The 25,684-nt window shown below is 42.9% G+C and overlaps 1 protein-coding gene across 4 annotated transcripts in view; it reads left to right on the forward strand.

The window, feature by feature from the left end:
• Positions 1-25,684, forward strand: part of RIMS2 (regulating synaptic membrane exocytosis 2) — an 885,358-nt gene that overhangs the window by 208,049 nt on the left and 651,625 nt on the right. For 2 of the 4 annotated variants that reach the window (XM_050940563.1, XM_050940560.1), the window contains 2 exons: positions 3,021-3,231; positions 19,149-19,160. In XM_050940563.1, the coding sequence (XP_050796520.1) occupies positions 3,021-3,231; positions 19,149-19,160 (223 nt within the window). The remainder of the gene's footprint in view (positions 1-3,020; positions 3,232-19,148; positions 19,161-25,684) is intronic. The other 2 variants (XM_050940562.1, XM_050940561.1) reach the window with 1 other exon arrangement.

The raw sequence follows: 25,684 nt of genomic DNA on the forward strand, positions 1-25,684 counted from the left end.
AATATTCCATAATAATGGCTTAAAACATTTCAGTAATAATACCATTGTAACTGTTTTTGTATTGTGATTGTAGTGTAGTGTGTTGGAGCAGTTCTGTAGAACAATGGTTAACTACTTTTTCTGGGTTTGCAACTCCCAGAATGCAAAAAAAATATATATGTATTAAAAAAAATCATCCTGTGACGCACCATATTCCACAAGTCTGTGGGATATAGGTCATGGGAATAAGTATTGGGAGGCTTTTAGGTGCCTGGATTGGGACAGCTTATTCTGCTATCAGGTGATAGTGTTGCTGAGTGGGTGGAAAAGCTGCTGGGGGTTCTTTTGGGGGATCATAGGCATCTGGTAAACATGGTTTTCCTTTGTCATGAAGATGAGTGTTGTATAGCTGGGAAGGCTGAGAAGCAGTAGAGAGCTACTCTTGTAGAATTCCAGAGGATTATTATTTCTTCTTTTAATAAGCATCTGACCTCTTAACTAGAATCCCTTGTAGCTGTTGGATATCAATTGAGATATATGCAAGTTCCAGTCTACAATATGCAGCCTCAGCAGGTATGTCAGGTACCTAGTCATAAAGTAACTAGCCAATCAAATCAAAATCTTGTTTCATAATGGCCATATGTATGAGACTGTGTATAATGTATTATATATACTATAGTATTATGTAGTAAAACTATCCAGTATTTATGCATTGGGTATGACACTCACACAATTGTCCCTCCCCTTACACTGCCCATATATAAAATGTACATAAATGTATAGCATGTGATTGCAGTGTTGTGAGTTACAGGAGGGGAGCAGACCTGAATAAGCTGGCACCTCCTCGGGGGTGCTTCCACTATCCGTGTCTTTTGAATCCCATATTAAAAAAATTAAAATATTCATTTTTAACAGTTTTTGGTAGGGTATTGATTTACTTGCTGACTCAGCAAGATTGTGTATCAATCATCATCGCCATCTCCTTTTTCCCACATCAGGGTTGGGTAAGGCTGAAGAAATGAGCAAATTCCAGCCATTGATCTGCCATATGAGCCTGTTGGAGGGTTTCCTAGATGATTTTATATACTGTGTTACACCACTGTGTTATACCTCTTTGAACATCCACAGCCTCTCTTGCTGTGGACTCTTCCATAGAGAACCATTTTAGGTAGTCAATATGGGGTCATACTAGCAACATGGCCAAACTATTATAGTTGGCACCTTTTTAAAGATTGTAGTCACACATTGCACATTCAGTCTTTAACAGGTATCATCGTTTCTTAGTCTGGTTAGCCTTGCCGAGCCTTTGATATGATGGAGGCATTCCACATTTCAAATGTTTGTGGCTTTTGCTTCGGATGCTAGCAAATCTGCCATGTTTTCACTGGAAATTCAAGTGGGAGTTGATGATGGCTTAAGCATTATCTCCTGCTATGTGCTTCCTATGCCTACATCAGAGAGTTCTTGAGGAAACGTATTGCCAGGGAGCAGGAAGTAGTGAAGTGGAGCAGGTCATCTTACTCATGCCTAGAGAGCCATGGGATTCCTGTGGGATATCTCAGTGTATGTTGTGATATATATATACTTTTTATAGTGATATGCTCCCTTTTACCTTCTCAGAAGCATGATCCCAAAGAGGATGTTCTGGGAATTCCATGTCATTGACTCCATAACATTTTCATAATAACTTTTCCACTGCTGCAGGTTTTCCAAAGGAGGGGATGATATAAGCTATTGTCTCATATTTGCTCATCCCAGCCAGGTTCAGAGAATGAATAAGAATCTTCCTGCAATTACTGCTAGTATCTGTTGGAGATGACTGTGGTGCTGGGTACCAGCACTGAGAGCAGTGCACTCTTCTGTAGTCTTTCCTATACTCTCAGTGCAGCTTCTGATGATCCCCAGGGAGTGAAGGCGCATTGAAGGAAACAGCCTGACACAAATGCTGGGGGATGAGGAGCAGAGTGGGGACAGCAACCTGACTCTCTTTAGCTTCTAGTAACGTCTCCATATTCCCCAGTCACCCCTGTCTATTTCCAATCTCCATTTCTGAAAGGTATAACGGATAGTCTCATGTCTCTCTCTCTGCCCTTCCCACTGTTCCAGGGCACTCTGAAGGGGAAATAAGTGACAATTTTGCTAACATTCAAAAATCATGAGTCAGGCCCCTTAAAATGATGAGATTTAATAATAAGAAAATGTGTGATTATTTTTATTTTCCATCTAATTTCTGAGCCCATAGGTATACACAGGTCAGGTTTTCAGCTTTCTTCAGGAACTCTAAGGGCTAGACTTAATGTTTTTTTAAACATTAAAGCTGAGAATCTCCTGTAATCATTTGACTCCAGGAGCTGAGGCTTTCAGAAACAACAGCCATCACAAAACTCAAAATAAAGTATTGAGAGTTGGCAACACTGAGATAATAACTCCTCACTGGTAAGAAATGTTATGTATGGAGCTGCACAATACTTGGATGCTATGTTTGCAAGTCATGTGTTTGTTAAAACATTTGAGAATAATTCATCTGTACAGCAGTAGTGGGAAAAGCAAGATAAAAATGTAGGCATATTAAGTTATGAATGGTGAAAATAGGGAAAAGGGCACCTTGAAGAATCAAACCAGACTTTCTTTTACATAGTAATTACTGGTTTGTTAACAGCTAGCCCTGTCTTTCTGATTTCATTGTCAGGATGTTCCACTGCTGTTATGTCGGCCAATAGTTGGTCACAGACAAGAGGAGCGTTAACTAATCAGTGAAGTCCCCTTTACAGTAGTTGGACTTACTGTGTATGTGCTCTGCACATGATCACAGCTGAGACTAAACCTAAGCCCCTTATGTTTAGTCCTGTTAAAATGGATGATAAAAGGTAGAATTTCATGTAACATATGAAGTAAGTGCATTATGTATACAATCAATTCATTTTTTTCAGCTTTCTCTTTACTGTGGTACTTCTTATTTAAATTTGTTTTGAAAATTGATGAACACATTTAAGAATATACCTGTATAAAACAACTTTTCAGTGATCTGTTTTCTTCTGCAGGAAATTGCATCAACAATTTGAAATGTATAAGGAGCAGGTGAAGAAGATGGGTGAAGAATCACAGCAGCAGCAGGAGCAGAAGAGTGATGCCCCCACCTGTGGTATCTGCCACAAAACAAAATTTGCTGATGGCTGTGGCCATAACTGTTCATATTGCCAAACTAAATTCTGTGCTCGTTGCGGAGGAAGAGTGTCTTTACGCTCAAATAAGGTATGGAATTTGTTTAAAATAAGTATCACTGAATTTTCATATTGATGTTCCTTACTGTGAAGTGTGATGTAATTTGGTACAGAAGTTCTCTGAAGATTATTATTGTAATTTGTCCACAGTTAGTTACTTTAGTTATTGGAAATATATCCGCTGAAAAAATGGCTCCCTAGGACATACCTGTGCCTGTCCACAAGTTCGGTATCTGTTGTTTAGAATCACTAGTAATGCCTTATGATTATTGCTCAAACAATTTTTCCTTCAAGGAGGAAACTGTTTTAGGGTCTATTCAGGCTATTGTCCCTTTGACAAAGAATCTTCATTAAAACTCTGGTCCACCTGGGGACCAGTGAATATTGCTTTTAATTTAACACATACCACAGTTCTGCTGCAGGATCCTTGTACATGGATCCAATTACAAGATCAGTGCCTATATATGGAAGGAAAGGAATTTGTTTAGTGACAATCGTGTTGGGGTATTTACAGTTAGAGGTTAGAGCTAGGAATTGTTCCTGGCTTTGCCTGTCCCAGGCTTACTTGGACACTTAGCTTTATTTTACCTCAGTTTAGTAATGGGTATTATAATGTTTACCTACCTCCATATTGTCATTTGAGGGGACTAATTAAACAATGTTTGTAAACTGCGTTTTTTCTTGTACAAAGCACCATAAAATGCAAAGTATGTACAGAGAAAAGATATCACATTTTTTTTTTTGCGTTTGAGAAAGTATGTTTCACTTTAAAAAGATTAGTGTGCTAAGAAATAATACTCAGAGCTATCGTAATGATTTGTATTATGAGAAATCAAGTGGACTACCAGGTTGAATTAAAAAATACTTAAGTAAAACCAGTACAGCAGAACTCAAGTAATTACCAAAGTATTTTAGTTTAGTAGAGAGTTTCTAAAAATTTTAAATAAAATTCCCAAAATGATGACTTGACATAAAATAAGGAATAATGGCATAACAATGTAAATCACATTCAGCATAGAAGTCTGTCTCAGAGTCAGACAGATTCAGATATTCAGGGCACTGTTCTGAACTCTCTTTTTTTATGTGAGTCTTTATGGGAACATGTATGATTACTTTGAGTAGAGTAATTGGCACAACATGCACATAGTATGCAGAGTAAGAGAAATTGGTATGTATTTTACAGGAAGTTGCTTTCTTTATCATACTATTAGGCTGAAAAACAGGGAAAATAAGCAAAATACCCCCCCCCCACAAAAACTAAAAAAAGTGAGGAGTCCTTTTGGCATCTTAGAGACTAACAAATTTATTTGTGCATAAGCTTTCGTGGGCTAGAACCCATTTCATCAGATGTATGAAGTAAAAAATACAGGAGCAAGGATAAGTAAATAAGGTTTATATAAATACATAAGGTTTAATATGTATGTCAGTAATGCAAGTTATAAATCAGAGTACACAGAAATCTTCTGCTCACTGATGGCTAAAAGTAGCTGATGGTGTATACATCTCTCAGGCTATGTTGAACATAATGAAAGTTAGTTAAAAACATATTTTTAAAGTTTTTGTAGAGCCTTTTATCCTGAAAGATCTGACATACAATTATTACTTTTGATAACTGTCATAAACAGATGGTTAAGGGTTAATGTCTCTCTTACCTGTAAAGAGTTAAGAAGCTCAGTAAACTTGGCTGACACCTGACCAGAGGACCAATGGGGGGACAAGATACTTTCAAATCTTGGTGGAGGGAAGTCTTTGTGCTGTTTGTTTTGTTTGGGGCTAAGACCAGACGTGCAACCCAGGTTTCTCCAAACTTTCTGAAACAGTTTCTCATGTTCAAAATAGTAAGTACTAGCTAGAAAAGGTGGATTAGTCTTATGTTTGTTTTCTTAACTTGCAAATGTGTGTTTTGCTGGAAGGAGTTTTACGTCTGTTTGCTGTAACTTGCAAAATTGGATACTTATTATTGCTGTACACTCAAACGTCATGGGAAGACATCTCTGTGTTGGGAAGGTGTCACCAATTGGCACCCTAGAAAAAAATGCTCCTAAATGTGGGGGTGCTATGTGCACATTTTGTCAGTTACTCTGTTGAAAGAAATCAATTTTACTGGCAGAAAGTGAAATTGACAAGAGACTGCCAGGCCATTGGGAAAGTCAAAAATTGTACAGAAGAACTGAAATTTCCCCACTGAAAATTTCAGTTGTGCAAAAAAGGGAGTTTTTTATCGGAAAAAAAACTGATTAAAATTTTTTGATGAACTCTAATAGCTGACTCTTTTTTTAGCTGTATCCTCAAAGTCCATCAGATTGATCATTTAAGATAGAAGAGGGAAGCTGTACTTACAGCCATGGAGTAGATGACAAATGATTGGAACACAGCCATGTGATAATTCATTCTAAGACTGGGTTGTTTTTATTTCCTGTGTCTACGATAAGATAATTGATGGACCTGTTTGATCTCTTTCCATAATTCCAAATTCATCTGGGTTTATGCCAGCTTTTGCTGCTATACACATCAGTGCAGGTCATGTAGCGGCAGCAAACATCGGAAAAGGAAGTTGCTGAAGTGCAAAGCAGACACAGTTGCCCTTCTCTTAGGCTTTGTTTACACTACAGCCTATTTTTGGTATAACTTATGTCACTCAGGTGTGAAAAAGCCACCCACCTGAGCAACATAAGTTACACTGACATAAGCACTCACATGCAGACCGCTATGTTGGCAGGAAAGCTTCTCTCGCTGACATACCTACCACCTCTCTCAGAGGTGGTTTTATTATGCTGATGAGAGAGCTCTCTCCCTGCGGCATAGAGTATCTTCACCAGACATGCTGCAGTGGCACAGCTGTATCCTCAGGCCTGGGAAAGGTGCTCAGAGTGTCACAGCTAAATACAAGATCAAACATATAGTTCAGCATAAGTACTTAACACACATTCTAAGGGACCATTAAGGGTGATGTGGCGCTTTAATACGATGGTAGTCAGAGGACAAAACAGAGGGTTAGTGGGTTACAAATTGTTTTAATAAGCCATAAATCCAGTGTCTTTATTAAGACCATGATTTTTAGTGTCTAGCAAAGTTATGAATTTAATCTCCCAGTCTCCTCTTTTGAAGGTGTTGGGCAGATTTCCTTTGAGGATGAGAACTGAGAGGTCAGATATGGTGTGGTCATTTTGTGAAGAGTATTCACCCATAGGTATTGAGTGATATGGTGTTTTTGTCTTTATTCATTTTCCTGTGTACATTCATTTGATAGCATAGTGATTGTCTGGTTTCACCCACATAGTTGCTATGGGACATTTAGTCTACTGGATGAGGTACAAGACGTGATATCAATGGGTCCTATACATGCCTCTTGAAAGGTGTGTTGTGGGGAGTATTGATCACTGAAGCAGTGGAGCTATGTCATCAGGTTTTGCATTTGTTGTTCTGACAGGGTCTGATGCTGCTCTGAGTTGGTGTGTCTTGGGTCTATGGGCAGCTTGCTTCTGATGATGAGCTTGGAGAGGTTGGGAGGTTGTTTGAAGACCAGAAGAGGGGGATCAGGAAAGATTTCTTTCAGGGTGGGGTCCCCATCGAGTACAGGTTATAGTTGTTGATGATACCCCATAGGGGTTCCAAGGAGGGTGGTAGGTGACAACTAAAGGCGTGCAGTTGGAGAGGGGTTTATTTTTATATTGAAGCAAAACCCGTTCTGACCACACACCCCTAGTTGTCACAGGAAAATGATATAAGGCAAAAGTACCATATCACTAGTGGATGAACACTTTTCACAAAACCAACCCTCTATATTTGACCTCTCTGTCCTCATCCTCAAAGGAAACCTTCACAACACCTTCAAAAGAGGAGCCTAGGAGCTTAAATTCATAACTGTGCTAGACACTAAAAATCATGGTCTTAATAAAGGAACTGGATTTACGGCTTATTACAACAATTGGTAACCCACGACCCCCCCCATCTTTTTGTCCTGTGACTACAGGGGTGTTAAAGGGCCACGTCACCTCAACTGGTCCCTTAGAATATGTGCTAACTACTTATGCTAAATTATATGTTTGATCTTGTATTAAGCTGAGACACTCTGAGTACATAATAACATGACTTAAAATCGTTAAGTTATAAATATTATTAGTCTTTGTAACTGTGTAATTTTATTACTGTTGCCTTCATTCTTCTAGTCATTGTCATGCTCCCTTGTTGTCTAAATATAGATTGTAAGCTCTTCAGGGAGGGGATTGTCTTCCTATGTGTGCATACAATACCATGTACAAAGAGACTCCTATTCTAATTGTGGCCTCTTGGGCATGACCACAATACAAATACTTAGTAACAATAAAAATGTTTTTAAAGGCAGAGTCACAGATTCAAGGCCAGAAGAGACTACTGTGATCATCTAGTCGGCCATATAACTTCCTCACAATGATTTTTAGAGCATAACAGGGCCAGAGCAAGGTTTTAATTTTCAGAGACATTTGGGAAAATGTAAAAGAAGCAACAATTTTTAGGTAACTTCCTGTGTTAAGAGACTTCTCAAAGCATCCACAGCCATAGTGAGTTAAATTCTTTGTACTGACTGGGTGAGCCAAAGTGTGCTGAGGCTGGCCACATCCTCCTGACTGGAGATTTCATTGTGGGAGTCTCCACTAGATATAGAGATGGCTCTTATACCATCCTTCTCAAAGGCTTCAGTATTAGGTCTTAGTTGGGGGTGGGGAAGAGGAGTGTCTGGAGTGTGTTATATTCTGACTGCCCTCAGGTGGTGGAAAGTCCTTTGGGGACAATTGCCTGCTGCCTCAGGTTAGAGCAGTTCCAGGTCTGCTGTAACCTGTGCTTTAGCCAAATACCCTCTAAAAAATCAGAATGCTGTAAGTGGTTCCCTGACAGCCGCCCCCTCTACTTTGCCAAGTGCAAACTTTGTGAAAAAGAGAAGTTGGCGAACTGAATATAAATTTTCTGTATCTTATTATGAGACTACCTCTGTTAAACAATCAATTTTTCTGGGCCTCTTGCATGATTGCTTGAGACATTTTACAGTCTATGGTATTGGCAATGATCAGGTGACTTGGATTTATTGGACATAATTTTGATATCACTTACACTGTCATAAATTTCATTCATTTAAATAGAGTTACTCCTGACTAACATTGGTGTGAGAGGAAAAACAAGGCCATGCAATTTTTGTTTAATTTAATGTAATTGTTTTTTTTTTTTTTTTTTTTTTTTTTTTACTATTGATGGGATAAAATGATTGGGATAAAACATCCCCCCCCCCCCAACAGTGCTGTGTTAAGTTTCTAAAATTTGTATTTAAACCGTTTCGCAGCCTGAATGGCGGAAGGTAATTTGACAGAGAGCACTCACTCACCTTTGAGTGCCTTTGAGTGTTCTGATGTCAGTGGATTTGATTTGTTAAAGTTATTAAGGTTTGTAGATTACACTTTGCAAATATGCAGAGCACTTTTAACAACGATCTGCTAACATGAGGCTCCACTCTTCATGTATGTTCGATAACTGAGTAGTAGTGACTGTAGATGTGTAAATTGCACATTGAATGAGGTTGGGCTAGTATATTGACTGGTACTCTGCACAGTGAAAGAGGCAGTGTCAACAGGTGCATAGCTACGTGCAGCTGAAAAATTAAGTGCTGACACACAGCTTTCATGCATTGATAAGTTGGTGCCCAATTGATATAATTTTCAATAGCACAAAGTGCCAACTTAGTGAGGCAGGACCTTTAGGGTCAGTGTTTTGTTTTTCTACCTCTCTTTTCAAGAGAGGAAAAATATATTTGTATTGCATATATAAAATACATATTTAACTTGTATATAGATACAAATGTGTGTGTGTGTGTGTGTGTGTGTGTGTGTACTGTTATAAGTGTAATACAAAAATGTTTTTATTTTTGTACAGTGTCCATTGCAGTGTTTGTTGTTACTTTGGGACATTATTCAAGCTGTTTCCTATGAAAGAATAAGACTCCTGCAGAGATGGTGTACTTCAAAGTTTCAGTAAAATATCTGTAAGAGTCAGGAAGGGATGTTTTCCCCCAAATGTATTCTGTTTTTTATTTTTATTTAATCTCCTTCCTCTGAATCCTTTCTTCACACAGGATTCTCACTAACCCACCATATTCTGAGTTTGGAGGGATGTTTGTGAGATAGTTGGGGGTGGAGGGAGTTGGATTCTTTTTGCTTACATCCCTTGCTATTTTGCTATGCATTATTTCCAGCTTCCTTTATTTAAAATAAGAACTGGCGATTGTTGTGATCTCTTGATTCTAACATGGTTCAGGATCTGGTGGAATGATCTGCTCACCCAAATACATGCAGTTGTTGGTGTGCACCTTTTGAAGACTTACCACTGTCATTAAGAGGGTCAGCATTTTTGACCTGGGGAAGTTTCATTCTGGAAGCTACAAAAACAAAACGAGACTGCCTAGCAGGTCACTTCTACCACTAACTTGAATTTCAAGAATGATCATCTTTAAACAAATATTACACTAATTAATATGCTATCTTTCTGTGCTGTCAGATTAATCATGAATAGTTGATTGTGCATTTTCTCAAGAATTAAACAGAAGGGTGTGCTGTCTGCTGTGTGCTAAGATACGGGATGTGGACCTGAGGCTGAAGAGGATCCTAATGGGAGCAGGAAAGAATTCACTGATTGTCCTTCATGTGGGAACAAATGATACGGCTAAATTCTCACTGGAACATATCAGGGGAGATTATGCCAGGCTGAGGAAGACGCATAAGGAAGTTGAGGCTCCAGGGATCTTCAGTGGGATTCTGCCTGTTCCTAGAGAAGGGCAACAAAGGTGTGACAAGATTATGATGATCAACAGATGGCTCAGGCAGTGGTGCTATAAGGAGGGCTTTGGGATGTATGGCCACTGGGAAGCATTCATGGACAGAGGACTGTTCTCTCGAGATGGACTTCACCTGAGTAGGGAGGGAAATAGATTTCTAGGATGGAGGCTGGCATAACTGATTAAGAGATCTTTAAACTAGGAATTGGGGGAGATGGTTGGGAGATGTCCAGGTAGTCTCCATGCCGGATTTTAACATTGAGAGGGAAGAAAATGAAGTAAGAAAGGATACAGCCGTGGGTAGGAGATTGGACATAAGGAGGAAGGGTAGTGTAGATATCAATCTAACAGGTGGTATTGGTGGTAGAATGTCTGTGCCTAATCAGGTAAAGAATGTGAGAGAAGCCAAACAGCGAAAATTAGGATATTTGTACATTAAGATGTTTGCACATTAATTAACATGCGAGGAGTCTAGGTAATAAAATGGAGGAACTAGAGCTATTGGTGCAGGAAGTGAAACCAGATATTCTTCTTCGAGTGTTGCTCATATCGATTCCAATTAGGTGTGCGCGCACCGCGTGCACATTCATCGGAAGATTTTTACCCTACCAACACTCGGTGGGTCGGCTGGGTCGCCCCGTAGAGTGGTGCCACCATGGCGCCGGATATATACCCCTGCCGACCCAACAGCCCTTCAGTTCCTTCTTACCACCAGTGTTGGTCGTTGGAACAGTGGAGCGCTGCTTAGCTGATCTCCACTTCCCTAGCTGCTCATAGTTCTCTTACTAATTCTTGTGTATAGAGTTATAATTTCTATAGTTGTAGTTAGTTTAATTGATTCTATAATATAGTTAGTGTTCATAGTTGAGAGGGGTTTAGGGATTAGCCCTTTCCCTGCACCCGGTACCGGGGCCCATGGCTGCTTCACCGGCCTTCAAACTGTGCTTGGCCTGCCACAAGCCGATGCCAACGGGAGATCCCCACGACTCCTGTCTTAAGTGCCTCGGGGAATCCCACCTTTCGGGTAAGTGCTGGGTCTGTAAAGCCTTTAAGCCGAGGACGAAGAAGGAGCAGGACTTTCATCTCAAACAGCTCCTGATGGAGGCAGCTCTTACTCCTCCGTCCTCAGCACGGAGCGCCGGATAGTCCTCATCAGGGAGAAGCGCTTCTTCAGCACCGGATCGCACCAGTACCGCTAAAGCCCCTCGGCACCGACCGTCGCCAGCACAGATGTCTGTTCGGCACCGTTCCCTCTCCCCGCGGGTTAAGAAACATAAGACTCCTGCTGTTTCCATGCCACCTGCACCACAGTTGGAGCACCCGCCTAAGTCCAACCACCCGGCACCGACACCTGCCACGGCACCTCCAGCTTCGGCACTATCGATTCTGGTCCCGCAAGAGCCATCGAATCCGGTGCCTGAAAGCTCCCCATCGCACGCTGTGGTTGAGCTCACTATTCTTTCCACGCCGGAGACCTTTTCCGCAGCGAGGGAGCTGATTGCGCTGACGGAGTCTGCGGTGCCTCAACACCCAGCATTGCCAGTGCGGGTTATACAATCGATTGGCAAGCCTGCCCTGCTGAGACCATCCTCTGTTGGCACCGCCGAGAGGCACTGATCACAATCGCAGTCCCACTGGCGCTCTCAGTCCCGTCGCCGATCCCGGTCCCGACGCCACTCGCAGTCCCGGCACCGCTCTCCATCTCGATATCGGTTGCACTCGCGGCACCGTTCAGCATCCTGTTCGCCGGCCTGGTACTCTCAGCACCGATCCAGCTCCTGGCACCGTTCCCGGCACCGCATCTCTTGCAGCCGCTCCAGACGTCGAGCTTCGAGATCCTGGTCGACCTCCCGGCACCGTTCCAGTCGCAGGTCCCGGTCTTGTTCCCGGTACCGGTATGGCACCCGGTACCACTCTCTGGTGCCGCACAGAGAGAGATCGTTTAGAGATGGAGACCCTTCTCAGGGTTTTTCAGCTCCTCCATGGCCGTCTCGACACACATCTGTGTCATCTCACACGGACAGTGCTTCCTATGCACAGGACCGTGACTCAAATGTGCCCAGCCGAGTCTTCCAGGAGACCCAGGCCCAAGAACAAGGATCTCTTCAGTGGTCATTCTGGACACCTTGGGCATATCACCAAGCCCAAGGTGCACCTCCAGTGCCATCACGCTCCATACCATCGGAACACCAGGTGCCGGAGGCGACTGTCAGCTGCCCCCCTCCTGCGGGAACAGAGGAAGCTCCCATTCAGTCAACAGACTCTCAAGTACCACCCGAGCCTGACGTCACCCAAGAACAGGGGCCCATGCAGGACCCTCTTGTCCCTGGCCTTTCCTCTTCCTCCTCTCCAGATGAAGCGGTGGTGGGGACATCCTCCTCGGGCCCTCCTCCAATTGACCTGAGGGCACATCAGGACCTCCTGAGATGCGTGGCCCTGAACATGAATCTTCAGGTGGAGGAGGTCTCAGAGATAGAGGACCCTATGGTGGATATTTTGTCAGCTGACACCTCCACAAGAGTGGCCTTGCCATTCATTCGTACGATCCAGGCAAATGCCGATACCATCTGGCAGTCTCCAGCCTCTGTTCCTCCCACGGCCAGGGGAGTTGAGCGGAAGTACATGTTTCCTCTAAGGGGTACAAGTACCTGTACGTGACCCTCCTCCCTGCTCACTTGTCGTGCAATCAGTCAACGAAAGGGAGCGCCATGGCCAGCAAGCTCCTGCTCCAAAATCAAAGGAGGCTAGGCGCATGGACTTATTGGGCCGCAAAGTGTACTCTGCTGGGGCCCTCCAACTCAGGGTGGCAAACCATCAAGCCCTGCTTAGCCGGTACAACTATAACACCTGGGCGGCGGTTGGAAAATTCATGGAGTTAGTTCCCCAAGACTCCCGCCAAGAGTTTGCTGCCCTTTTGGAGGAAGGGAAGAAGGTGGTGAGAACTTCTCTCCAGGCCTCGCTGGACGCAGCCGACTCGCTGGACGCAGCCGACTCCGCAGGACTCCGGCTTCAGGAATCGCCATGAGGCGAATATCATGGCTTCAGGTGTCAGGCTTTCCATCTGAATTACAACACACCATACAGGACTTGCCCTTCGATGGCCAAGGCCTATTTCCTGAAAAGACTGATCCTAGGCTGCAAAGCCTAAAGGACAATAGGGTGATCATGCGCTCACTCGGGATGCATACACCGCTGACTCAGCGCAGATCCTTCTGCCCCCAGCCTCACCGCCCTTACCCCCGACCTAGGCCACAACAGGACTTCGGCAGAAGGCACGGCCGAGGCAATCGCAGATGGCAGTCTAGACCCCAAGGGGGTCAGAATCAGGGTCCCTCCAAACCACCCGCGGGACACAAACCAAACTTTTGAAGGCACGCCCGAGGACGACGTACCAGTTGTTTCCCAGGATCCTTTCCCTCCCTTTTACAACCGCCTCTCCTTTTTCCTCCCTGCGTGGACCCAACTAACTTCGGATCGTTGGATCCTACGCACGGTAGAATTCGGATACCACCTCCAGTTTATTTTGCCCCCTCCCTCCCAGCCCCCATCCTCGTCCCTCTTCAAGGACCCCTCTCACGAGCAATTCCTCTTGCAAGCGGTACGGACTCTCCTTGCCATGGGAGCTATAGAGGAGGTACCGAAGGACTCGAGGGACAAGGGGTTCTATTCCCGCTATTTCCTAATCCCCAAGGCGAAGGGAGGTCTCAGACCTGTCCTAGACCTGCGAGGACTCAACAAGTTCATGATAAAGTTGAAGTTCCGCATGGTATTCCTGGGGACCATCATCCCATCCTTGGATGCAGGAGACTGGTATGCCGCCCTTGATATGAAGGATGCATATTTTCACATTGCCATTTACCCTCCGCACAGACAGTACCTCCCGTTTGTGGTCAACCGTCAACATTTCCAATTTACGGTCCTTCCATTTGGCCTCTCTACAGCCCCACGAGTATTCACAAAATGCATGGCTGTAGTTGCTGCCTCCCTCCGTCATCATCAGATACACATCTTCCCATTGGCTCATTCAAGGGGCCTCCGAGACCCAAGTCACCTGTCATGTGGGCATCGCCAAGGACCTATTCAAGCAACTAGGCCTGATGATCAACACAGAGAAATCCACTCTGGTTCCCACACAAAGAATAAACTTCATTGGGGCCATTCTGGACTCCAGTCTAGCCAGGGCCTGCTTACCACAGCCTTGATTTCAGGCAATGGCATCAATTATACAAGGCCTACAAAAATTCCCGACAACTTCAGCTCGCACTTGTCTCGGCCTCCTGGGTCACATGGCTGCCTGCACGTTCGTGACCAAACACTCCAGACTACGTCTCCGGCCCCTTCAAACTTGGCTCTTCTCGGTATACCACCCGGGCAGAGACAGTATAGACACAATCCTCACGATCCCCCTGAGCATCCTAGGCTCCCTGGACTAGTGGTTGATGCCCTCCCTGGTCTGTGCAGGGATGCCATTCCATCCGCCTCAGTCTTCAATGACCCTGACAACAGACGCATCATCTCTTGGCTGGGGTGCCCACCTCGAACATCTCCGCACTCAAGGCCTTTGGTCAGCTCAGGAACTGGCCTTGCACATCAATATGCAGGAGCTGAGAGCAGTCCACCTTGCGTGCCAGGCGTTACAAGGGCATTTACAAGGCCATTGTGTCTCAGTGTTCACAGACAACACAATGGCCATGTTTTACATAAACAAGCAGGGAGAAGCATGTTCCTCCCCCCTTTGTCAGGAAGCTGTTCAGCTCTGGGACTTCTGCATAGCCCACTCGATAGACCTGGTAGCGTCTTTTCTCCCAGGGGTTCGGAACACTCTGGCAGATCAACTCAGCAGATCCTTCCTGTCTCACAAGTGGTCGATTCGTCCGGATGTTATCCATTCTGTTTTCCGGAAGTGGGGCTTTCCCCGCATAGACCTCTTTGCCTCCCGCAAGAACAGGAAATGCCAGACGTTCTGCTCCTTCCAAGGTCTCTCCCACGGCTCGATCTCAGATGCATTTCTGATACCATGGATGAGCCATCTGCTTTACGCCTTCCCACCGTTCCCGTTCAAGTTCCACAGAGACAGAGCCCACCTGATCATGATCGCTCCAGCCTGGCCGAGGCAACACTGGTACACCATGTTGCTTGACCTGTCAATAACAAACCCAATCCCTCTACCTCTTTCCCCGGACCTCATAACTCAGGACCACGGCAGACTTCACTACCCAGACCTGCAGTCTCTTCACCTCACAGCATGGTTACTGCATGGTTAAGCCAGTCCGAGTTATGTTGCTCTGCCTCGGTGCAACAAGTGCTCCTGGGTAGTAGGAAACCTTCCAGTAGGTTAATATATCTGGCCAAGTGGAAGCGCTTCTCCTGCTGGTGTGACCAACGTAATGTTATTCCCACTGAGGTACCAGTCCCTACCATCTTGGACTACCTCTGGTCTCTCAAACAGCATGGCCTAGTGGTATCTTCATTGAAGGTGCACTTGGTGGCCATCTCTACCTTCCATAAGGACAAGGTACAGTTGCAACCACATCCGGCCTTCCTCCCTAAAGTGGTGTCGGCCTTTCATATCAACCAGGATATCTTCCTTCTGGTCTTCTTCCCTAAGCCACACTCATCACGCTGGGAGCAGCATCTGCACTACGTAGAGGTCCGTAGGGCGCTCGCATTTTATACCGAGCGAACAAAGCCCTTCCGTAAAACACCCCAACTCTTTGTCACAGTCGCAGACAGAATGAAGGGCCTACCTGTCTCCTCCCAGAGGATTTCATCTTGGGTGACATCATGCATCCGCACCTGCTATGACTTGGCTCATATTCCGATGAGCCACCTTACCGCTCATTCTACCAGGGCTCAGGCTTCATCTGCTGCTTTCCTGGCTCATGTACCCATCCAGGAGATATGTCGTGCAGCTACCTGGTCCTCGGTCCACACCTTTGTGTCACATTACGCATTGGTTCAACAGTCCAGAGATGACGCGGCATTTGGATCAACTGTTCTACATTCTGCGACATCTCACTCCGACCCCACCGCCTAGGTAAAGCTTGAGAGTCACCTAATTGGAATCGATATGAGCAAGCACTCAAAGAAGAAAAGACGGTTACTCACCTTTGTAACTGTTGTTCTTCGAGATATGTTGCTCATATCCATTCCAAACCTGCCCTCCTTCCTGTCTCGGAGTAGCCGGCAAGAAGGAACTGAAGGGCCGTTGAGTTGGCAGGGGTATATATCCGGCGCCACTCTAGGGGGTGACTCAGCCGACCCACCGAGTGTTACTAGGGTAAAAATCTTCCGACGAATGTGCATGCGGCGCGCGCGCACCTAATTGGAATGGATATGAGCAACACATCTCGAAGAACAACAGTTACAAAGGTGAGTAACGGTCTTTTATAGGGATAACAGAAACATGGTGGAATAGTAGTCATGACTGGAGTACAGGTATTGAAGGGTATGTGCTGTTCAGGAAAGATAGAAATAAAGGGAAAGCTGGTGGAGTAGCATTGTATATCAATGATAAGGTAGACTGTAAAGAAATAAGAAGGGATGGAATGGATAAGACAGTCTATCTGGGCAAAAATCACATTGGGGAAGAAAGCTACTAGAGCCTTCCCTGGAATAGTGCTTGGGGTATGCTATAGACTGCCAGGATCCGATCTGGATATGGGTAGAAACCTCTTTAATGTTTTTAATGAAGTAAATACTAATGGGAATTGTGTGATCATGGGAGACTTTAACTTCCCAGATATAGACTGGAGGACAAGTGCTAGTAGTAATAATAGGGCTTAGATTTTCCTAGATGTGGTAGCTGATGGATTCCTTCACCATGTAGTTGCTGAACCAACAAGAGGAGATGCCATTTTAGATTTGGTTTTGGTGAGTAGAGAGGACCTCATAGAAGAAATGGTTGTAGGGGACAACCTTGGTTAGAATGATTATGAGTTAATTCAGTTCAAATTAAATGAAAGGATAAACAAAAATAGATCTGTAACTAGGGTTTTTGACTTCAAAAGGGCTAACTTTAAAAAAAATTAAGGAAATTAGTTAGGTAAGTGGATTGGACTGAAGAACTTGTGGCTCTAAAGGTGGAGGAGGCCTGGATTTTTTTCAAGTCAAGGTTGCAGAAACTATCAGAAGCCTGCATCCCAAGAAAGGGGAAAAAACTCATAGGCAGGAGTTGTAGACCAAGCTGGATTAGCAAGCATCTCAGAGAGGTGATTAAGAAAAAGCAGAGCCTACAAGGAGTGGAAGATGGGAGGGATCAGCAAGGAAAGCTACCTTATTGAGGTCAGAACATGTAGAGATAAGGTGAGAAAGGTCAAAAGCCATGTAGAGTTGGACCTTGCAAAGGGAATTAAGACCAATAGTAGAAGATTCTATAGCCATATAAATAAGAAGAAAACAAAGAAAGAGGTGGGACCGCTGAACACTGAGGGTGGAGTGGAGGTTAAGGATAATTTAGGCATGGCCCAATATCTATACAAATACTTTGCCTCAGTCTTCAATGAGATTAATGAGGAGCTTAGGGATAACAGTAGGATGAAAAATGGGAATGAGGATATGGAGGTAAATATTACCACATCTGAGGTGGAAGCCAAACTCGCACAACTTAATGGGACTAAATTGGGGGGCCCAGATAATCTTCATACAAGAATATTAAAGGAACTGGCACATAAAAATTGCAAGCCCATTTGCAAGACTTTTTAATGAATCTGTAAACTCAGGGGTTGTACTGTATGACTGGAGAATTCCTAACATAGTTTCTACTTTTAAGTAAGGAAATAAAGGTGATTCGGGTAACTACAGGCCTGTTAGTTTGACATCTGTAGTATGCAAGGTCTTGGAAAAAATGTTGAAGGAGAAAGTAGTTAAGGACATTGAGGTCAAAAAACAACATGTTTTTTGTGGAGGTTAATGGAAGGAGAAGGCATGCATCAGTGCCCCAAAGGTGCCCTGGGCAATTGCTGCTTCCCACCACCCAACACAGATGTAATAAGGTTAAGTGGTGTCCACATAAAGAAATTAAAACTACTGACTATTCCTTAAGAAAGGGTTTTAATGACTTATGGCTATAAATGCAATACGGACAGAATAGAAAAAGAAAATTTAAAGACCAGCATTGAGTAAGGAAGACAACCACAAGTACAAGTAATATTATACATCAGGTACTTATTACTATTTTTAATACTGCAGCATTGATATAACCTGAGATCAAATTATTGCAACACCACCATTTTTAATACTGTAGTGTCAGATCTAATTAGCTCGAGCAACCCAGACTTCTTTACTCCATAAACTTATACTGCATGCAACCAGACTATTTTACTTTAAAACCTTACCCTACCAAGAATATGTTACCTTTTAGTCGACTGCTTTTTCCACTGGCCAGATAAAGATAGTCCATGTGATTCAGGTTTCCTCAGTTTAGGATGTGTGGGTCAGACGGTCAAGGAGAACCACATCCTAGACCAAGACACACACATACACCCACCTGAGGCTCTACACATTTATCTGCCTGCCCTGTTTTGAAGCAGGTCAACCAATCAGGTTAGGCCAAATCTTTAATGTGATTAGAGTTGTTGCTTTGTCTGTACAATTCACGCTTACTTATTTTCTTGTGGCCAATTGTTTTTTTAATTTTATAAGTTATGCACAAGGAGATAACTTATGTCCATATAGCCCATTGTCTCGACTGTGGTTTGTCTAATAGCCAAATGTTCTAAATATGATCAATGTGGGCTAGACAAGCTGTGCCTGGGACTTATCATTTGCAGGATTAGGACCTATCAAAGTTGGGCCAAATCCTGCATTCTTTAGTCACGTGCACTCCACTATTTGTTTTAATAAGGCAGGTGGGATTTGACTGTTAAATTGTTTTTATTAAAGTAATTTTCTTTGTGCATGTATTTGTACTTTGACTTTCTTTGAAAATTTAATCCATAAACAACTAGAAGAAAACCAGTAAAATAACATCCCTTTCACCATATACTTTTCATAATTAGAAGAAACAAAAAGAAGTATGTGAATCAATTTCTTTGAAATTTGTTTATTTTTACTAACAAATATTAGCGCTTCGTTTTGGTATGGAAATAACTATCTTTCCTTCTTTGTCTTTTTCTGTCCTTTCTTGCTTTCGTGGATATGAACTCCAGGAGGACAAAGTGGTTAGAGCCTTTTTCTGTCTAACATTATTTATTTTTATGAGTAGTCTTAATACTAAAGGCTAGATTTTGCCCTCACTTATACAGATACAATTCCCACTGAAAGAAAAAGGAGTTGCTCTTGTTTAAGTGAGAGCAGGAATGGGCCTTATATGTTTAATAATTATTCATCTCAAAAACCATAACATTTAAAGTATTGTAGATATTATGCATGAAAGTTCTTTTGTTAAGAAACTTGTGAGCATGCACTTGTTTTTCCTTCTTTAATTTTGCAATATTCTATATGTGCAGTTTAAAAAAGAAAAGAAACTGGATAATTGATGCAATACAGTAACTATTGATTTTTTTTCTTCCAAAAGAATTTGACAAAAATTTTACAACTTAAGTGGCACAAATTTGGTAATATCAGCTTTGTTCACAGTGATAGCTCTGATTGTATTATGAACATCCACATGGTTAAAATTAAGTTAGTTTTTTAATTACATTTTATCCTTCTGATTTTGATGGAATGACAGCTCAGCAGTTTGAGGTTTTTTTCACAGTAATTCAAAACATTAATCATCAAAAATCATCAGGAAAACATGTCTATCCTAAACGTTTAATTTACTAGATACTATTTAATCCTTATAATATTGTCAAGTTAAGAAATAGTGTTTAATTTTTTTTGTTCTTTAAACTAAATTATAAGCATAGGTTTGTCATCCACAAGTCCTACTGCACATATTATATTGAGCATAATGTTGAAAGAATGTTAAAAGTTATGCATGCCACTAATATTTTGCTAGTTTGTTTTGTGAATACTAAACCTAAAGTATTCTCTTAAAATACTGTTTTTATTCTAGCTATGTTTAGGAGAGGATGTGTAAGAGAATATGAATATGCCTGCACAGCTTTAAACGTTTATTGAAAGAAATTAAATTTCATTAAAAAAAAATACAAACAAGAAAATATCCTGGCTAAACTAAATCTACTTTTCCATGAAAGTGACTATAAACATTCTAAAATCAACTGCAAATATAAAAGCTCTTGTCCTCTAGTGCTTAGCAATTAAATCTCTGTCACTTGCAGACTAAAATGTTTTTTACAATTTACCTATATCAAAATACATACACACAGAACAAACTCTCCCATTTAAATAAATGGGAGCTTGTTACCACTTTTCATTGGGAGCTATTTCAGGCCTCACAGGTTATGTCTACACTGCAGTGAAAAATCCCTCACTGTCCCATGTCACCTCACTCAGGATGATGGGGCTTGGACTACGGGGAAGTTTAATTGCGGTGTAGATGTTTGGGCTCAGGCTGGAGCGCAAGCTCTGGGAACTTCTCCCCTCACAGATTTTGGGCTCCAGCCTGGACCCAAACATCTACACAGCAATTTTACAGCCAGTCACCATGCCTCTGTCTGTGGGTCACAGCTGAGAATACCAGATTTAGGACAAACTGCTAATAAGTGAGGCAGATCCACCCCAAACAGGTGGTTATTCTTCCATAAGATATACCAAGCCAGTAACAAAATTAAGCTTCTGTATCACCACACTGGTTAACAAGACGTCCAAACTGTAGTCTCCTTTGGCATCCCAGACCTCGTTTCACCACCCAGACACGAGACTTGATGACTGGTTATTTAATACCAATTTAATCAAACAAAAGTTATTCTAATCCCAAGAGATCAGTCACACAGGCAAGCCAATATATAACTCAGATCTTACCTAATAATCACACTGTTGCCAATCCTTTAGTATCTAATATCTAAAGGTTTATTTATATGTAACCCTTCTGACAGGTGGAGCCGGCAGCAGCCAGGGTCAGGTTCAATATCTAAGGATTCCTTTTCAACAATACAACACAAAACTGGTGCAAGCCCCCACCTAGTAACCTGGGGAAATTACATGCTATCCCGGCTGCCTCTGAGAGCCAATTCTTCCCTACTTGCAAGCAAGTGTAGAAAAGAAACTTTTAATTAAAGGAGAAAAGTCACCTGACATTAATTAGGGAAAATGCCACAGGCAAGATTCATAAACATAAAACTGAGGAGAATGCATGGAGCACAGTCTTCTGTCTCATGTTCTTGAATTCTACAACCGAAAATTTATTTTCTGTGCCCCCCTCACCATACCTCATTCACAGTGGTTGTCTTTGGTCAGTGAGGACCCAGGGTTCAGAAGTGCATCTGCATGAGTTCACCTCCAACTCAGGGAAGAAGGCTCCTGGCTTGCTCTGTCATCTGAGCAGTTTTTCTGGCAGGCCACTCTGCCAGCCCTGTTCCTTGCTACCTGACTGCCCTACCAGCCACTGTTCCTCACCGCCTCCCACTGGCTGTTCCCGCCAGATGACTGCTTGCCACTTTTGGCAGCCAGTCACCTTCTGCTGCCACCTGCCTCTCTGTTGTGACCTCTGTAGGTCAGTCCTTTAGTGATTGTCAGCTCTTAGTGATTTTTAGCTCTCATCAGGCTGGGCAGAAACATTGTCCCACCACAAGTGATTTCTGCACTTAAAATAACAAAAGACTCCTAATGAAATCTATTTAGCTTTATGTTTGAACAGTGGGGAGGAACAGGTTAAACCAGACTGGGGACTCTTAGGGAGAGTCCCCACCCCTCTCTGCTTTCACTGGCATCTGGCATTCAAGTCCTTGGCTTAACTAGGTCCTTTCAGCTGAGGGGGGCTGTCATAAACAGATAGCTAAGGGTTAACGTCTCTTTCACCTGGAAAGAAGTGATCTGAAACACCTGACCAGAGGACCAATCAGGAAACGGGACTTTTTCGGATCTGGGTGGAGGGAAGTTTGTGTGGGAGTCCTTTGTTCTTGGGCTTTCTGCCTGCACTCTCTCAGCTATGAGAAGTGATTTCTGTTTCCTGCTTTCTAATCTTCTGTTTCCAAGTTGTAAGTACAATATAGTAAGGCAGTAAGGTTTCTATTGTTTTTCTTTTTGTATTTACATGGATATAGTTGCTGAAGTTCTTTGAATTGTATTCTTTTTGAATAAGGCTGTTTATTCAATATTCTTTTAAGCAAATGACCCTGTATTTGTCACCTTGATACAGAGAGACCATTTTTATGTATTTTTCTTTCTTTTTATATAAAGCTTTCTTTTAAGACCTGTTGGAGTTTTTCTTTAGTGGGGAACTCCAGGGAATTGAGTCTGCAGCTCACCAGGGAGTTGGTGAGAGGAAGAAGTTAGGGGGAAATCTGTGTGTGTTAGATTTACTAGCCTGACTTTGCATTCCCTCTGGGTGAAGAGGGACGTGCTTATGTTTCCAGGACTGAAAATAAAGAGGGTGGAATCCCTCTGTTTAGATTCACGGAGTTTACTTCTGTGTCTCTCTCCAGGAACACCTGGAGGGGGGAAAGGAAAAGGTTTATTTCCCTTTGTTGTGAGACTCAAGGGATTTGGGTCTTGGGGTCCCCAGGGAAGGTTTTTGGGGGGACCAGAGTGCCCCAAAACACTCTAATTTTTTTGGTGGTGGCAGCTTTACCAGGTCCAAGCTGGTAACTAAGCTTGGAGGTTGTCATGCTAACCCCCATATTTTGGACGCTAAGGTCCAAATCTGGGACTAGGTTATGATAGGGGCCTCCTCATTTGGGGCAGGTTAAGCACAGTTTTGCCCCCCTTTACTCAGACAATAAAGACAACATCGAAAACATTTCATTACCCAAACATTCAGTACTAAAGTGATTTGTAACCCAACACCAGCCAAAGTTGATCACTTGGGGCTACAAAGCTCCTGTCTGCTAGATAGCTATGCAGAGTAGGTGTGTGCATGTGAATACAGCTCCTGAAGTCTCTCCTCCTCCCCAACTAGCTGTCAGGGGAGAGTTCGTACAGACCCTGCTTACATCTAAGAGAAAAGAAAGAGGAGAGTGTTATGATGGTCAAGGAAAACAAATACATGCACTCATTGCAAAGTTCTTGGATCAGACTTGTAGTCATGATGTAATAAACTGCTGGCTTGTAAAGTCTCTCGTAACTTCCAAAAGATTGGAAGATCCTCAGTCCATTGGTTGTAATGCTCCTTTCAGTGTAAGTCCAGAGATCAGATCAGGAAAGAGGCAAAATAGAGATGCTTCCAGGGCTTTTTATACTTTCTCCCATGTACAGGGAATTCTCTCAGTCTTAGTTTGTGGAAAATTACAGGTACAAGGTGGAGTACAGGCTCACATGAGCAAGTCACATGCTCTTGCATGCTTTGATGAGTCATAGGAGCTGATTATTTTGGCTAAAATGTCCATCCAGCAGGGACAGGTTCTTCCATGGTCTATTGTGTGAGCTAAGTGTCTTTTAATGGGCCATCGACTTGAACAGTCCATTCACAATGTGCTGGCCAGACTGGATGTAAATTACCTTGTGGGCGTTATCCCAGAAGCAAACATATCTGAATTATTGGAACATAGTCAATATTCATAACTTTAGATACAAAGATGATACATGCATACAAACAGGATAATCATATTTGATAGATTGTAACTTTTGCATTGACACCTTACATGATATACTTTATACAAGATTTGTTGCAATTTACTAACAGTGGCAATATTAATGATATAATGGCTCATGTTTCAATCATACAGCATCACACAACCCAAGCCCTCTGAGCCCGTCAGCTGATTCAGGCCAGCCACAGGTTTTTAATTGCTGTGACAGACTGTATTTTAGTGTGGTTTAGAAATATATTTCTTCAAACATAGTCCATGTGGCACATGATCACTTATTATTTATGTAGCACCCAAGGTGTGCTAGGTATGTAACAGTTCAATAAAATAAACTCTACCCCACCCCAAAGAGCTTAGAATCTAAGAGTGGTCTTGAAAGTACATACACACAACCACTTGTATCTATAAAGGTATTTTTGTCTATATGTTTAGAATATCAAGCTCTAAATTTAGTAAGATAGTAAGCCCTCAGTTAAACAATGCAGTGAAGAGGATACACAAATACCTGGATTTATGATGTATGTATCATACTGGTTACATTTTGGGGGTGGGGGAAGGAGGAGTGTGTGAATCTTGGGAGCTGTTAGTATTTAAATTACCTTTTAATGGTTAATGATTGCATCTCAGATTGCTTTAGGTCAGGGGTTGGCAAACTACAGCATGTGTGCCAAAGGTGGCACGTGAGCCAATATTTGTTGGCATGCGGGGTGCGCAGAGCGGCTCAGCCTGCCGCCGCTCTGGGGTTCCTGCTGCTGGCCCCTTGCCAGCCAGGGTCCCACTCAGCACCCGCTGCTGGCCTGGGGGAAGGAACCGCCGAAAACCGTCTGCCAGCCGTGTTTGGGGCGGCAAAAAACATAGAGCTGCCCCTGAGTGTGAGTGTAAGAGAAGAGTAAAAGAAGCTCTCCTTCTATGTGCATTTGTGAAAGGAACAGCAGAAATCCTGGTTTTGCACCCTATAGTATCAAGAGAGCTTCTATATTCCTCAGCACTTTGCACTCAGACATTCACAGAATGGATATCCTGTACAATGTTTGGCTTTTATGTGATATAAAATATGGATTATGCTAGTGTTTTACCAACACGGAAAAGTCATAATAGTTTGTTGTCCCTCATTTTCCAGTACTAACACAAATGTGGCATAACAATTTTATGTCCAGTGTCTTAAGGGTCATGTTCTATTTTTGGTAACTGTAATACATTCTTAAATATAGCTATAGATACTGGCTTGGCTAATGGTTGAACACTGACCATATGGCTGAGCAATGTGGATCAGGAAACTCCCCTCATAGTTTAATCTGCAGCAGTCAGATCCATGCAGAGATGAGAAGCAGAGAAACAGTCTACCATGCCTTGTGCCATAGGGATCCTGTCAGCGAGGACAGGATTTCAAGAGAAGGGTTGGGGCACTGCTCAGCATGCAATGTGTGTAGAAGTTAACTGCCAGTCAATGTATGCTGTTGATTGGAGCATATGCAGCAGTTTAGATGGGAGTTGCACATAGCCTCTGACTGTCAGAATGTGGTTCCCATTCTGTTATTGAACATGTATGGTAGGAATCTAATTAGATGCACCTAGTAAGGCACTCAGATACGTTAAAGAGGATTCCTGCTTTGCTGTTCATGTGGAGGGAAGAGGCTTTCTGTGCATGCCTATTTCCTTTTCTTACAGCACTCCTCCTGCTTTAAACCATTGTTTCCACATATTGTACTTCATGTGCACATTTCTGCTGCTGGTGGTATAGTGAGAACAAGTCAAAAAGCAAAAACAAATCCCAGCCATGCCTCAGTCTTGCATAATTGGATATAGCAAAATATGTTTGCCAAATGGAGGACCAAATCTGTAAGGAAAGAAATGATCTATTTTTTGAGTGATGGCCCAATATGGATTCCAACATAGGTGCGTATGCACAGGAGCTGGAAGGTTTTAGTAGCTGTGTCTGTTGACTCATATGTGAGCCATGTATCCCCTCATGTTTGCTGCTCAGGTTATAAAAGGTTGTGTGGGTCAATGCCTCTCCAGTTCCTTCTTACCACTGCATGGCTTGAGTTGGAACCCCTGTTCCTTCACGCTGTTAGCTTAGCTAAGTGAGTGAC

The sequence above is a fragment of the Gopherus flavomarginatus genome, chromosome 2 (assembly GCF_025201925.1).
Source record: "Gopherus flavomarginatus isolate rGopFla2 chromosome 2, rGopFla2.mat.asm, whole genome shotgun sequence".
Classification (NCBI taxonomy): Eukaryota; Metazoa; Chordata; order Testudines; family Testudinidae; genus Gopherus; species Gopherus flavomarginatus.